The 14,454-nt window shown below is 35.3% G+C and overlaps 3 protein-coding genes across 3 annotated transcripts; 1 reads left to right on the top strand and 2 right to left on the bottom strand.

Annotated features, from left to right (window-relative positions):
* Nucleotides 1-90: 90 nt before the first annotated feature.
* Nucleotides 91-3,509, bottom strand: LOC101250873 (wall-associated receptor kinase-like 20). The gene is made up of 3 exons (XM_004252675.5): nucleotides 2,577-3,509; nucleotides 2,339-2,395; nucleotides 91-1,367 (listed from the first exon to the last, which is right to left on the bottom strand). The coding sequence occupies exons 1-3, from the start codon at nucleotides 3,343-3,345 to the stop codon at nucleotides 328-330; spliced, it is 1,866 nt and encodes a 621-aa protein (XP_004252723.1). The 5' UTR covers nucleotides 3,346-3,509; the 3' UTR covers nucleotides 91-327.
* Nucleotides 3,510-6,071: 2,562 nt separating this feature from the next.
* LOC101250286 (transcription initiation factor IIA subunit 2) lies at nucleotides 6,072-11,661 on the top strand. Its single transcript, XM_004252673.5, has 4 exons — nucleotides 6,072-6,158; nucleotides 6,296-6,446; nucleotides 8,582-8,632; nucleotides 11,206-11,661. The coding sequence occupies exons 2-4, from the start codon at nucleotides 6,318-6,320 to the stop codon at nucleotides 11,344-11,346; spliced, it is 321 nt and encodes a 106-aa protein (XP_004252721.1). The 5' UTR covers nucleotides 6,072-6,158; nucleotides 6,296-6,317; the 3' UTR covers nucleotides 11,347-11,661.
* On the bottom strand, nucleotides 11,537-13,611 carry LOC101250000 (farnesylcysteine lyase). The gene has a single exon (XM_004252672.5). It carries the CDS (start codon nucleotides 13,324-13,326, stop codon nucleotides 11,848-11,850), a length of 1,479 nt encoding a protein of 492 aa, XP_004252720.1. The 5' UTR covers nucleotides 13,327-13,611; the 3' UTR covers nucleotides 11,537-11,847.
* Between the last annotated feature and the right edge of the window lie 843 nt (nucleotides 13,612-14,454).

Genomic DNA, 14,454 nt, shown 5'->3' with positions numbered 1-14,454 from the left:
ATTCATCTATGCCATTGTTGTTAAAGAAAAGGCTCATCCATGTCATTTCTTTTAACTACTCAAACAACGTTTAACACTTCTCAGTTGAAGTTTTGGATCAAATGTACTATTTTTCCTTCTTCTTTAAGAACACCAAGAACACATGAAGAACCTTAACTAACTCACACTCCAGATTTATCTAAAACAAGCTTTCAAAAGAAGATTCAATCAAATTAATAGTACTAATAGAGGGTGTTTATTTCCCTTACTTTCTGGTTTTTAACTCGCAACTCGTAAAATTATACATACTATAAGAACTACTGCATTTACCATTTTAAACATGTCATTCTATTGCTTTGCAGCAGCAATAGTGATTATGTACTCAATCTCCTCTGCTACTTCTTTCATCGAAGGCCTGCTTTGTCTTTTTTCCTCCAAGCAACTCACAGCCAGAAAACCGAGTGCCTTCATTGTCTCCAATTCCACGCTGCTTGCTCCCACCTTTAATGCAGGATCAACGGCATCCATTATTCTCTCTTCCTCTACCAACCTTTGCACGTAAATAGCCAAGTTTACATCATCCTGTGGTCGACTAAAGTCTATTGCCTTTTGGGATGTCAAGAGTTCCAACAACACAACTCCGAAACTGTACACATCACTCTTGTCTGTCAATTGGTAGTTCCTGTAGTACTCGGGGTCAAGATAACCAAGGGTACCTTGAGCACAGGTGGACACATGACTCAGGTCTGTATGTGCTAACCGTGAAAGACCAAAGTCTGCTACCTTGGCATTCAACTTGTCATCGAGTAAAATGTTGCTAGACTTGACATCTCGATGGTAAATAGGAGGAACTGCAGAGAAATGCAAGTAAGCAAGTCCCTCTGCAGTTGCATGAGCAATGCTGAGCCGGGAATCCCATGTTAGAAGTTTGCGTTGCAAATACAAATGATCGCTAAGAGTTCCATTCGGGACATACTCATAAACCAGCAATGGTTGTTCAAGCTCAACACAACAACCTAGAATACGCACAAGGTTCTTGTGGTTAACCTGACAGAGTATTCTGACCTCGTTGAGAACTTGCTCAATGCCCTTAGCATTCCCTAGCTTGGCACATTTAACAGCAACCACGGTATCATCATCAAGTTTACCATAGTAAACTTCACCATAACCTCCAGCACCAAGAAGGCGATCCGTAGAGAAATTGTTTGTTGCTTTCTTGATTTCTTTGCCTGTAAATAGCTTCGCAGATTTTACACCACCTGAGCTTAGGATATCTTCCCGTTCACGAGTAAGTCGATCTCGTGCTTCCTTAATTCGTTTCTGACGTCTGTACACAAAAAAACCAATTACTGCAGCAACCACCGCCACACTCAGGCCTGATGTCAAACCTGCAAATCCAAGAAATGTTCAAGTATTTTTGGCAAACTCTTAAAAACTAGATGATTTCAATTATTATAAGCTCCTCGAAGTCTCAAAATAGAGTAAAAAACGAATTGCTCGGGTGCGGGTGTTCGATACTGGTGCTGAGGTGCAGAGTACTAATCCCTCTTGATCTAAATTATAAGATTCAGGGATATGAATCCAAATACAGGTGCAGATATTCAGCTAAAAATAATGAGAGAAACATAAAAAGCACCCTCTAAATTTGACGCAAATTATTAGTTTCATTCCCAAACTATTGACATTTTTAAAAACACCCCTTTACTTAACAAATCGAAGCTACATACACCCCCGACCATGCAACATTAATGAAATACACCCCTAAATTCTCGTCAAGTGTAGGGGCGTTTTCAACACTTCTCTCTATTTTTATTAAGAACTCCATGCTCTACAAAGGTTTGAGACCACTTGTTAAATCATGTTGCATATCGAGAGTGTATCAGGGGTATATTAGTTAGTCAAGTAGAGGAGCGTATTTAAGGCTGACAATAGTTTGAGGATAAAACTAATAATTTGTGATATTTTTGAGACTTCAATCCAAAATAGTTGAAGTAATTAAAAATAGAGTTATATGTAAGTTATAAGACATTACGTGGAAAACTTAGTTATTTCAAAAAAAAAATATTGATCAAGAAGAAAATCTTATAAGGAGATAAAAGAAAAAAAAACTATCATACGAATTTCTTTATACATGTTAATTCAAATTTATTCCGTTTCACTTTAGTTTTTATTTTTATCACAAAAATATCATAGATGCCCCACATTTCTCCGCCAATATTGGTAAAAGTATCCAAATTTGATTGATCGAATCCGATATGAATCTCACACTCACATCTTGTGGGCACAAACAATAAAAAATCCAAACAACTTGAATAAAAACAAAGTAATAATGTATACTAAATGTGACATTATACAATACCTGCTATGAGTGCAGTGTGGTCTCTACCACAACCATCACGATCTTGGCATGTCACATCTGCGTATCGAGTTCAGAAATAGTTAAAACAAAATCATATCCAAATCGAAATCGAAAAAATAATTTTCTAACCTTTATATAATCACATTTTATGTCATTTTAAATTGGAGATCTTTATTTTCACATTTACGAGATCTAAAAAGTCTCTTTTCTTTTTATAATAAAATAAAATAAAACTTACCTCGGGCACATAACGCTGCAATTGGGTCCCAATGAAACCCGGAATGACAAAAACATCTGTTAACGCCTCCATTCGAATTCGGGTCGGGTCCACAAGTCGAATCAGAATCACAATCGGACTGAATCGTACAAACCGGCTCCGGTGGTGAAACCCACTGCAATTCCATCCCGGCTTCCGGCCATCTACTAACCGGTAACGATGGATTCAAATTAACAAAACTCCGGTAAGCCCGACAACCCGATTCCCTAACCCGAATCATATACGACGTGGACGATCCACCTGCCCTAAACGTACAACAAATCGGCGCGTTCCTACACGCGCCAATAGCTCCATCATTTTCAGAAGTTCCGTTCAGGTAAGTATGACACAAACTCTCAGCAGTGCAATTAAGCGGAGACGACAGCAAACTCTGAGAACAGTTCAGGAAAACGATCGTGTTGCTGCTGGTAATGTTGAAAGGAAGAGATGAATTCAACTGAACACCGACGGTAGAAATGTCCTGGGTGATGCAGGTGTTGGATAGAAACGGCGATGGTTCGATAGTAAGTGTCTGCGTATCGGGAGAAATTGAACTTATCGGATATGAATTGTTCAACGTATCGAAGAATAGTCGATTACTGCACCGTATTTTGTAAGATTGGTCACCGCAATCGGGGCCAGTACTGAGTGGGTAAGGAACAGGAGAAGATCCACAATCAGAACAACGACGAGCAGAAAGTACTGCAGGGGTGGTGCAGATTAGCAGAAGCAGGAGGAGCAGGTTAGCCATGACTTTTTTTTTTTTTGAAAATGAAGAAGGATGATGAATTATTGATTGATTTTTATAGTAAATTTATTCTTGTTATTTTATTTTATTGGTCAAAGAAGTTGCAGTTGTTTATAGAATTTTTTTATATTTTTGGTATGAAAATAAAATTTTGAAAGATAGTGGATGAATAATTTAAAGATTTGGAAGATTCTTTAAACTTTTGACTTTGACTTTTATTGTGATAAAGATTTATCATTTTTTTCTTCTTAAATTAGCTTAAATATATTACTGATGAAATAATGACATTATCTTAATTTGGAACAAGTTTTTATGATTTCCCTTTAAAAAGTAGAGTTTTAGTTTCTTTTTCTATATATGCATCTTGCAAGAGAACGTAAATTGAGCCCTACATCATTCTGTGTCATCGTTTGTCTTTGTCATAGTTATCCTGCTAAATTTGTATAATATTTGTTAGGTGAAAAAAAAAAAATTTAAGCAGATAAATAAATATATACTAGTTAGTTAAACTAATATAGTTATAATTTAAATTAATTATAACTCGCAACTTATTTTAGTTGTAATTACGTCATTTCTCTCTAATCTATCGCATTTCTCCTCTTTTATATACAAATATAAATTATACATATGCGTGTATAATTATATGACAAACATACAAATACAATAAGTTTCTCTTCTTTGTCCTCTCTTGCTCATCTCTCTGCCCTCTCTCAATCTTGTTCGTCAGATATACAGATACATATGTGTATATGTGGTATATATACTATTATCTGACAAATATACATACAGAGTTTATTGCTTCCTACTCTTTGTCCTCTCTTGCTCGCCTCTCTCTTTCCTCTTCCAACTTTGTTTGTCTCGCTCCTTCATCTAACATGTAGGCTGTAGCTATGAATTGTATTAGCAAATTATAGTTATGAAGCGTAATTTCAGTTATTTTTGAATAGTTATAAGCGAAAAATTCCGTGTCATTTATTATGGTTAGATTTGTGTAAGATTTATTGGAACGCGCTAACACCTCTTACATTTTGTTTGGATCATTGTTACCCATTGTTTCATTATGTATTGTATTGTATTGTACGCTATTGTATGGTAGATAAAATGTTTGGTTAGAATGTATTGTTTGTTGTTGTTTAGTAACATTTTAATTGTTTAGTTTGATTGTATCATTCTGTATTGTAATTTATAAATTTACTTAAATATCCTTAATTATTATAGAGTAGGAGGTTTGACTAAATTTAAATAATTAAGGTAAAGGGTAAAATAGTATTTTTGAAATATTATGTAAAGATATAATCGGAAAAAAAATTAAGTAACAATGGAAATACACCAAATTGGTTGTTTAATAAAATAGGGGTTTCCATTGTTACGTAACAATGAAATTTAACAATACAGTACAATACACCTTAAATAACAATCAAAACAAATATTATAGGTATAATAACGATACAATACAATACAATAGATAATAATGATTCAAACATAGTGTTAGAGTGATTGCCTTTATCCGTCTCCAAAATAGAGTCTATGATTCTGATCCATTGACTATGCAATATAATTGTATGTTGCTATTCCAGAGCACTTAATCGATGAAAAGCTCCATTGTTATGATATTAATATTATCGTATTTAGTTTGATTTAACTAATAGTTATGTTAATTAATTTATATAAGCAGACATTTAAATTTGTATAAAATTCAATAATGAGATACATGTCCTATGGAGGGTTTGATGTGACAATTCACGTCCAACATGTATTATATCACGTAGGACATGTGTGTCTACTTGTTTAAGTTTAGACAAGTTTAAATATACTTATTGATTTTTCGGTAAGTGATCATTATCTCCTTTTTTTAATGACTAAGAAAACCCGCAGCTTCTACCCTTTAGGTGCGCACATCTCCTTAATCATATAGGAGAAGTAACTCACACTAGGCAAGCCCGATGCGACGAGCTCGATCCAGAAGGCAAACCCCTTGCTTTCGCTGGCATGGGGTTTCAAATTTGAGACCTCTAGTATGGAAATTCCAAACCCAAACCACTGGGTCATCCCCAAGGGTAATTAATCATTATCGATTTAACCATTAAAATTTAATACAAATAAAATCATTGAAAACCACTTAGAGAAAAACAAGGCGACAAATCAAATGAACCATACACATAAATTTACATATTGCATCAGACTCAAAAGCAAATTACACACTCTCATTGTAGAATAATTGGGAGTTTGAGTCAATCAGAACTAAAAGTATGAAACAAAAGTTCAAGTCAAGGACTTGACATACTCAATGATATAAATATAATTATTTAATTTATCATCGAATTGTGTTAAGAAAAAAATTCAAAACCTTAAGAACCGATAACCAATGATAGAAAAATCAAAATCATTACCTAAACCGATAAGTCAATAATCCATTATTGATAATAACTCTGTTACAGTTTGAACTATCAATTTTAATTCAATTTTGAATAGCCCTAGTAGAAGATTTGTCCATTAATAATGAAAATTACATTAACATTTAAAAAAAACATTTAAGAATTAAATATCCAAAATCTCATTAATTTTCAGTCAAATAAATATACAAAAATTATTTTAAAAATCTATAGTCGAAATAATTTATCAAATTATTTATAGCCTATTCTACCATATTGAGAAAACAAAGGAAGGGTAATTTCGTCATTTTAATTCACAATTTCACCGGTCGCCTATATAAGCCATTCGCTACGAATATTAGGGTATAAAAAGCCCCAAATTACTTTCCCTCTCTTCAAACAAATTCCTCTCTCCCCTCTCTCTTTCTCTCTCGTTCTTCAATCGTAACTCTCCTTTCTCCCTTAATTTACCTGAATTCATAATTCATCAATTGAATTTGTTTGTATATAATTGAATCATATTGTTTTTTGGTTGAAAAATCTGTGTTTTTTTGTGTGCTGATTGTTAATTTTATTTGCAGATCTCGAAAAAAGGACTCAAAAATGGCGACTTTTGAGCTATACAGGAGGTCGACGATTGGGATGTGCTTGACTGAAACACTTGATGAAATGGTATCTAATGGAATTCTTAGTCCGGAGCACGCCATTCAAGTTCTCGTTCAGTTTGACAAGGTTCTTTTTTTTTCAACCTGGATCTAAGATTTTTAAGTGGATGTACTGTTATTTTGTGGCTGTGGGTACAAAATTAAATAAAAATTATGCTGTACTTTGGTTTGGAGATTGTTTAACTATGTATATGGTGTAAGTTTAGTGCGATGTGCCCAAACCCACTGCCCAAGCATGCCATATTTCCTTGCATTTAGCTCCTGTTTGGCCATAGATTTTGAAGTTGAAGCTTGAAAAATTAATTCTTTGAAGTTTTGATTTTTGAAATTTGAAGCTGGGTTTGGATATGCATTTCGTTTGGAAAAAGAATTTGAAGCTTTGTGAGTGTAAATTCCAAAAATCCAAAAGCTAGTTCTGGGGGCCGAGTATAGGTCCATAGATATTTGGAATCCAATTCTGGAGAAATGTGAAAAGAAATTAACCAGATGGAGATCACAATATCTATCCTTGGGAGGTAGACTAAGTTTGATTAACTCAGTCTTAGATGCCCTCCCTACGTAAATGTTATCTCTCTTTCATATACCCCAGTCAGTAGTTCAAAGGTTGGATAAAGTCAGAGAAACTTCTTGTGGCAACGCAATGAGGAAAGGAAGGGTTTTCATTTGGTCAAATGGATGAACATTATCAGAAGTAAAGAACAAGGTGGACTAGGTATCAAGAACCTTAAATCCCAAAGCAAAGCAGTCAAGGTCAAGTGGTTATGGAGGTACCATCAGGAGGACCAAGCCCTCTGGTACAGGGTAATCAAGAGCAAGTATGAGCAACTGAACACATGGGTAACACTAAAGAGGTCAACCACCCCCTATGGTATTAGCCTCTGGAAATTCATTAGAATATTCTGGCAGTTTCTCAGTAATCAATTAACTGTCAAAGTTCGAAATGGTAGAAAAACAAGTTTTTGGATTGATAAATAGGTGGGTACTGTGAGCTTTAAAGATCTCTTTCCTGACATCTTTGTTTTGGCTCAACATAACTGTTGCTGAAATGTGGTCACCACAAGGATGGAATATGATCTTTAGAAGAAACTTGAATGACTGGGAAATTCCCAGAATGATTGAACTTTTCAAACTACTGGAGAGTTTCCAAGGAATCCAACCAGGTGAAGACTATTTATGGTGGCATTGGCACAACAAAGGAAGAAACAGGGTGAATGAGGGATATAAACAAACCAGTCTTATGGAGAATCAAGATTTCAGATGGCCTTGGAAGCAAATTTGGAGAGTCAAAGTGCCACAAAAAGTGGCATGCTTCACCTGGCTGCTAGCCAATGAAGCAGTTTTGACATTGGACAATGTGGCCAAGAGCGGTATATCTTTATGCAACAGATGCTCCTTATGTGGTAAGGATACAGAGACAGTAAAACACTTCTTTCTACACTGCAATTTCACTGTTCAACTGTGGCAGATTTTTCTTAATCTAAGAGGCATTTCCTGGAGTATGCCTAGTAAGATTGATGAGACTCTTTTCTGTTGGAGGAGGCTGGAGTTGAGGCTACCAACAGAAAAAGATGGAGGATAATACCTGCTTGTATATGGTGGACTATATGGAGAGAGAGAGAAATGATACATGTTTTGAAAATAGGGACAACAACCTGCAGGAAGTCAAGCTTAAATGTATTTTGTTGTTATGTTTTTGGTGTACAAATGTTTACTCCAATGAGACTGAGTCAAACATAGATGGTTTAGGATCCATCTAGTTCCTGGTTTAGCATTGGAAGGACTTCAATCTTTTTCTTCTTTTTGTAAATATGGTTTTTCAGTACTACCCAAGTACTGACTGAAATACAATGTTACTAGTGTCAAAACAAAAAATCCAAAAACTAGTTTGAGCTAGTTTTTGGGAACTAATAGAAATTGCATCCGCTACTGTTTTGTGTTACTGGGTTCATAGGTGAAAGTAAAATTATATTTTTTCAAACAAATGGATCAACTATGTATATGATCCAAGTTTATTACAATAGCTCTGCATCTACCTTGCATTTAGTGGCAATCTATTTCTGTAAGAATATACCGGCCTTGATATGCATGTATTTATGTGTACATGTCAATAAAATAATCTAGTTCTGAAGTCATGAGTAATAGTTAAAAATACTTTTTTTTTGGCTATAGGCCATACTTATTGCTTTTGTTGTTGCATTGCAGTCAATGACTGAAGCTTTGGAGACTCAAGTAAAGAGCAAGGTTACTATTAAGGTACTTATAATTTGTTTTTTTTTTTCATGTTCTGTTTGTCTGTCAGTTTATATCCATATTATGAACTCACAATGATTATAACTTCATTGGATCAGTTTCATGATTTGCATAATTAAGAATCATGGACTCATTTTTGGCTTTCTGTGTCTTTTTTATAAATTTGATAACTTATTAAATGATCTAATTTACTAGTAGCATGGTTGAATATGTCTCTGTTAGTTTATTTAAAAGATTAGATGATGAAGAAGCCGATTGAATCATACATGTGTCTGTTTACATCCCTTCAGACGAGGCGACATCCCAAAAATGCTGCCTTGTCATCAATGTCAGTAGATAAGCAAGCGTTACTTTTTGTATATAGTGATGAGAAATGATGTCTGTGGAAAGAATGATCTTTAGCCTGTTACTTAGAAAATGCTACAGAAGTACTGTGACAGAGGAAAACATCTCTTAAAATTTTAAGCTTGTCTCATTCTAAGATCTACAGTATCTTAGCAAAATTACTCTGGTCTTTCAAACCAATCTCCCAAAAAAATAAAACAGAGGGGAAAAGGTGCTTTGATCTCAAAATTGTCAATTTAGAAACAACTTTTGATGGTCTATCCTGCTGGATTTATGTGTTGTGTTTATATAGAGGCTATTATATTTGAGATATAGCAGTCATTCTCAGATCTTTTCCTTTTCATTTAAATTATAATAAATCAGGCACATATTTGTAGCGCTTCCTTTGTCTAATAACATTTAAAAGGGACCTCTGACCTCTCAAATGTACTGCAGTCGCAAAACTTGAGGTATTCTGCTTGAATCATGTACATTGTTATCCATTTGACTGAAGCTTATCATCCTCTAGGAAAAAACAAAAATATTGAAGAGGATAGAGGATTAATCACTATTTTTATCCCCGTCTTACATGATATGACTGATGTCATAAAAATCTAGGAGATGAGTTTAGTTATCTTCACAAAGGAGGAGTTCTGTTGCCAAGCGATTGCAATCAGACCGAGGAAGCTGATTTTGTTGATTTGCTTGTTCTCTGCAATAGTCATCTATCGCACAACCGTATGTAGTACGCCCAAATTATGTCTCCGGACAATCAGGAGTCATGAAAATCTAACTAATGTTTTCTTTTGGGGGATGGTGGTGGTGGTGGAAGGTATCTTAAGTAGTTAAATGAGCAGCAGTCTCTCCGTTGATGTCCTTGAAGGTATTATGTATAGTTGATGATTCCTCAGTAGCTGAGCTTGAATTAGAAGAAACATTGTTGTAAATATTAACGGCAACTTTGGAGTGCTTCCCTACGAGAAAAGCAAAATATATAAACAAGTTGCTCCACTAAAATACAACAACCATTCAAGATCTGGTACTTCACTCGAAATAAAGTAATTTTACTAGCTAATACTTCTTGATGACAAGAAAGACATGACTGCAAGATTTGAAGTTGTTGTTGACAAGTAAATTTCAAATTACAGAGGTCATAGTACAATTTGTGTTTTAAAATTTACTTGTCGACAACAACTTTAAATCTTGCTGTCATGTCTTTCTTGTCATCAGGAAGTATTAGCTAGTAAAATTACTTTATTTCGAGACAGCAGCTTCAAATCTTACTTGTTGACAACAACTCCTGAAGTGTAAGAGACAACCACCTTTCAGATTGATTGTATGAAGTAAAGTACGTTAATATGTAGAATCCTTTGATAGCTACTGTTTTGCTCTTAATCTCCCTGTACTCATTCCACTCCCTTGTTTATTCTATTATCTTTACAAAACATGTCTCTCCACTTACCATGAGGCCGTACAAACTTATGAGTAGAAAGCTATTGTGCAACTTGAATAGAATTGATAGAAGTACACAGAACCTGTCAAAAAGCGAGTGCCTTTCACCAGAGTCGAGTATTTGGCACATGGTCGTCCGTTGCGTGCTAATTTTGTCTTTAGCTTATAGCTTAGTATGTGGTGTTTGGGCCAATATGCCCCCTGGACTATTCCATGTGGTTACATACAACTCCTTTTTTTGATAATGAGGTACATACAACTCCTATTAATACAGGTACCAGGTACTGCCTATAAGGCTTAAACAGATAGGATTGAATCACTTAGCTTGCCTCGATTGGCCTCCAGGTCTTCATTCCATCTTTATTAACAGTTGACCTCCAGGTCTCACTTTTTAATGCATTGGAAGTTTGGAACCCATATATTATCAAGTACATTATGTTATATGTTAAAATATGCACAACTGTTTCTGCAAGTGGGTTAGGTATTCAAGAGGGTGCTCAGATTTCATTAGTTGTGAAATGAGATCTTATGTTCTTGCTTTCTGTAACCTTGAAATTGAGCATAGGGCGCTTCTATTAATAGGTCTGTTTTTTGTCATCTCTTTGATTTTGCTATACTATCAATGGTCAAAGCTTATTTTTGAAGAATTCTATCCTCTTGCCAGCAATTTTGTCTGTTGGCTACCCTTTTTATTTGTTTTTTCCCGTCCTCCTTTAACTACTACTGAATTTTGGCTGTTCACTTGTTATGTAATTGCTTCAGTTATATTCTTCTCCTAATTTGAGCAACTATGGTTGCAGGGACATCTTCACACCTACAGGTTCTGTGACAACGTGTGGACTTTTATCTTACAAGATGCTGTGTTCAAGAGCGAGGAATGCCAGGAGACTGTTAACCGCGTTAAGATTGTGGCATGTGACTCAAAGCTGCTCACACAGTGAGAAGACAGCTGATTGAGAGAATTTTCTGTCTGTTACTGATTTCCATTTCTATAATTAATGTAGAAATCGACATGTTATAAGTCTGAGAGAAGAGGGTGGAGTGTAGGTGTGGTTATATCCATTCTGGGTATATTCCCAGGGCTGTTTAACACCCCTATATTTTGTACAAACCAGCAAACATCAATAGCTATCCGTAGTCAAACTGTTATGTTTATGATGCCAATGTATTTTACTATGGACCTTTTGTACAATGTTGAACTTTAGTATTTCCGACATTTATATGAGCTCAAGAATCTAATCTCTTTTTTTGATGAAGCAAGTAGTTTCATTGATGGCATCAAGTAGATGCAAAAAATTACAGAAGTAAATTCTGATACACGAGAGGCTATTCTAAGACCAGGGAGCTAACAAATCTGAATAGCTTGCTTTGTACATGTATTAGCATGTAAATGAATACACCTGAACAACTCCATGTATGGCGAAAGGGAAAGTTGTTTCGACTCACAAGTCTGCATGGACATCATATGCATCATCGCCAAAGCTTTTCAATGTCACTGTGCTCGCGGGTTTTTGGCCAGAAAGCCTGGAAAGTATCAGCCTTGCAACATTTTCAGCAGCAACAGCACTTGTTTCCATGGTGCTAGCTGCATTCTCAAAAGCATTCACATAGTACAAGTGCTGACCATCCAAGATAAACGGTGCAAATACCTCAGGAGCATGATAATGCGGGTATGCACCCCAGTCTATCTTGATTGTTTCGTTTCTCACACTGAAAATCTGGTCTAACAAAACATCATCAAGAGGTTTACGCGAGAACACCTTGTAGGACATATCATTCTCGTTATGTTGCTTAAGAACTGAAATACTCGAAAAAGGAACATCAGGAGTCTCAACAGTGCCCACCAGTTGTGGAACTTCTGATACCGAACTTAAACCAAAATAAGCCGGATTCAATAGACCTCTGATGAATGTAGTATATGTGTGCTGTAATTTCCTCTCCGGGATTGATATTCCGGGAAGAAATTGAATGTTCACCTCATCCAAAGGTGTAGCTACGACTGTTATTTCACATTGATAACTCTTTCCCTTTGTGGTATTGAGTTGATATTTTTGCTCTATGGATGAAACTGATTCTACTTCTTCATCAAGATGCATTTCGATGTTTGAATAATTGATCAAACCAGCAGCCAGTTGCCAATTTCCGCCTTCAACTGACCATACACCTGAATCAGATCCAGCTAACGAAACAGCTCCGGCAAGTCCACTGATGCTGATACTTTGCCCGTAATTGATTCTGGTAATAACCGTGATTAGTTCTTCAATGATCCGAGGAGAAAAATGAAGATCGAGTAACTCCTCCTGTAGTGTTCTTCTCGTCAAATTGTAAAGCCCAGACCATTTAAGCATCTCTTCCACAGTTTCGAACACTGGCCGTGACTCAAAATCTTCATAATACTTCAAAAAATTGTCCACGGTGTTATCGACGAATTTGTTCAAGCGAAACAGAGAGAACCCGTAGCGAAAGAAAATTAACACCGAATTAGCGAAGGACACAAGGCGTTTGATAATAGGGAGATCCGAATTGAAACTTAGGGTTTTGAAAACGAACTCCCGTCCGTTCCAAATACCGAAACCCGAATCAGATTCAGCAGAAGGAGGTCTTCGGACAGAGAGGTATAAAAACTTAGTGTAGTTCAAAGTATGGTAGTTCTTCGGATGAAGAATAGATGCACCAGCTTCGAATGTCTCCCCGGCGAGAGTCACCGTCGCCGTGCGTCCTCCGACGTAAACATTCCTCTCGAAGATTCTGATTTTGCCGATTACGGAGCTGGAATAGTTCCGGAGGAAGTGCGCCACTGAGGACCCACCGATTCCACTGCCGATTATGCAGACAGTCGGAGGTGATGATTCCAAGTCAACGGCGACGGTTGTGGCGGTGGAGATGAGTATAAGTGACAAAATCAGGTAGAGATTCTTCATGCTTGCTTTGTATTTGAGCTTTTTCCTTTTGCTTAACAATGGAGAAGTTTTGAAGGAGACGAATAGATTTTGTTGAGTGTTAGAATGAATTGAGAAGAAATGGATAAAAGTCAACGTAAATTAAGCGATAATGTTTTCTAAAAAATGGATTTGAATTATATTTAGCATAATAATACATCAATGTAAAGTCTTTAGCTTATCTGACATTTACGTTCTCTAATTTTGATCGTAAATAAGTAGATATGTGTATTGCATAATATACAAATTAGATAATGTATCTATTTGTTTAACTTTTATTCAAGTTTTAGAATATATTTATGCATATTTAAAATTAAAAGACATAAATATCAGTTATACTAAATTAAAAGACATGTTTATATATTATGTCATGTATTTATTTAACAGTTATTTTGGCCATAAAAATTGTTCATTTTAAAAAATTACTAACTATTAGTGAGAACATGTCTCGTTATATCGATCACCAAAGCAAATAGGAACAAGCTCAATGCTAACCCCTAGTGCACCCCATCTCGACTGAAAAATGTCTCGAGCCTCCTTCTATTGTTCTTACTTGGATCTTGGCTCCATTATCACCCTAATGTAAGCTAGCATCTGATGGCAGATATTATTGAGTGAAAATTTGGGTGAAATTTCACCATGTCTTTGGTCATATGATTTGGGAAATATATTTCACCTTTTTAGAAAAATATGATTTATACTCATAAGTTTTAAAAATTATCAAAACTAATGATAAGTTTGTATTATAAGTCAATTGCATGTTCGTTACAACAATAACAAAATAGTGTCCAAGACACTAGAGCAATCTGGTAATTTAGAGTGAGTTCAACAAGTATCATTTCATACATCGCAAAGTAGACGAAGCACATGATTTTATTACATTGAGCTAATTTTTCATCATTTTCATCAATAATTATATCATTATTTAATATTTACTAAATATTTCATCATTATTTTAGTGATCACGTAAAAAATTATGTAATACAACGCAAACAACTACTATAGAGAGTGTTTTTGTAAAAGATAAAAGTTTGAGGTAAAATTTTAATGTTCAAAAGATCCCAAATAATGAAATTTGACCCAAATACTAGAAAAAAACTAATATTTGAA

Source organism: Solanum lycopersicum, chromosome 12 (assembly GCF_036512215.1).
Source record: "Solanum lycopersicum chromosome 12, SLM_r2.1".
NCBI lineage: Eukaryota > Viridiplantae > Streptophyta > Magnoliopsida > Solanales > Solanaceae > Solanum > Solanum lycopersicum.
Note: the sequence above shows the minus strand (reverse complement) of the source record. Positions and strands in the feature narration are given on the sequence as shown.

Coding starts and splice junctions, on each gene's coding strand:
- LOC101250873 (XM_004252675.5), bottom strand. CDS start 3,345: ATGGCTAACCTGCTCCTCCTGCTTCTGCTAATCTGCACCACCCCTGCA. Junction 2,396..2,576: donor TGCAGCGTTATGTGCCCGAG/GTAAGTTTTATT, acceptor CTCGATACGCAG/ATGTGACATGCCAAGATCGT. Junction 1,368..2,338: donor CCACACTGCACTCATAGCAG/GTATTGTATAAT, acceptor TTGGATTTGCAG/GTTTGACATCAGGCCTGAGT.
- LOC101250000 (XM_004252672.5), bottom strand. CDS start 13,326: ATGAAGAATCTCTACCTGATTTTGTCACTTATACTCATCTCCACCGCC.
- LOC101250286 (XM_004252673.5), top strand. CDS start 6,318: ATGGCGACTTTTGAGCTATACAGGAGGTCGACGATTGGGATGTGCTTG. Junction 6,447..8,581: donor TTCTCGTTCAGTTTGACAAG/GTTCTTTTTTTT, acceptor GTTGCATTGCAG/TCAATGACTGAAGCTTTGGA. Junction 8,633..11,205: donor AGAGCAAGGTTACTATTAAG/GTACTTATAATT, acceptor CTATGGTTGCAG/GGACATCTTCACACCTACAG.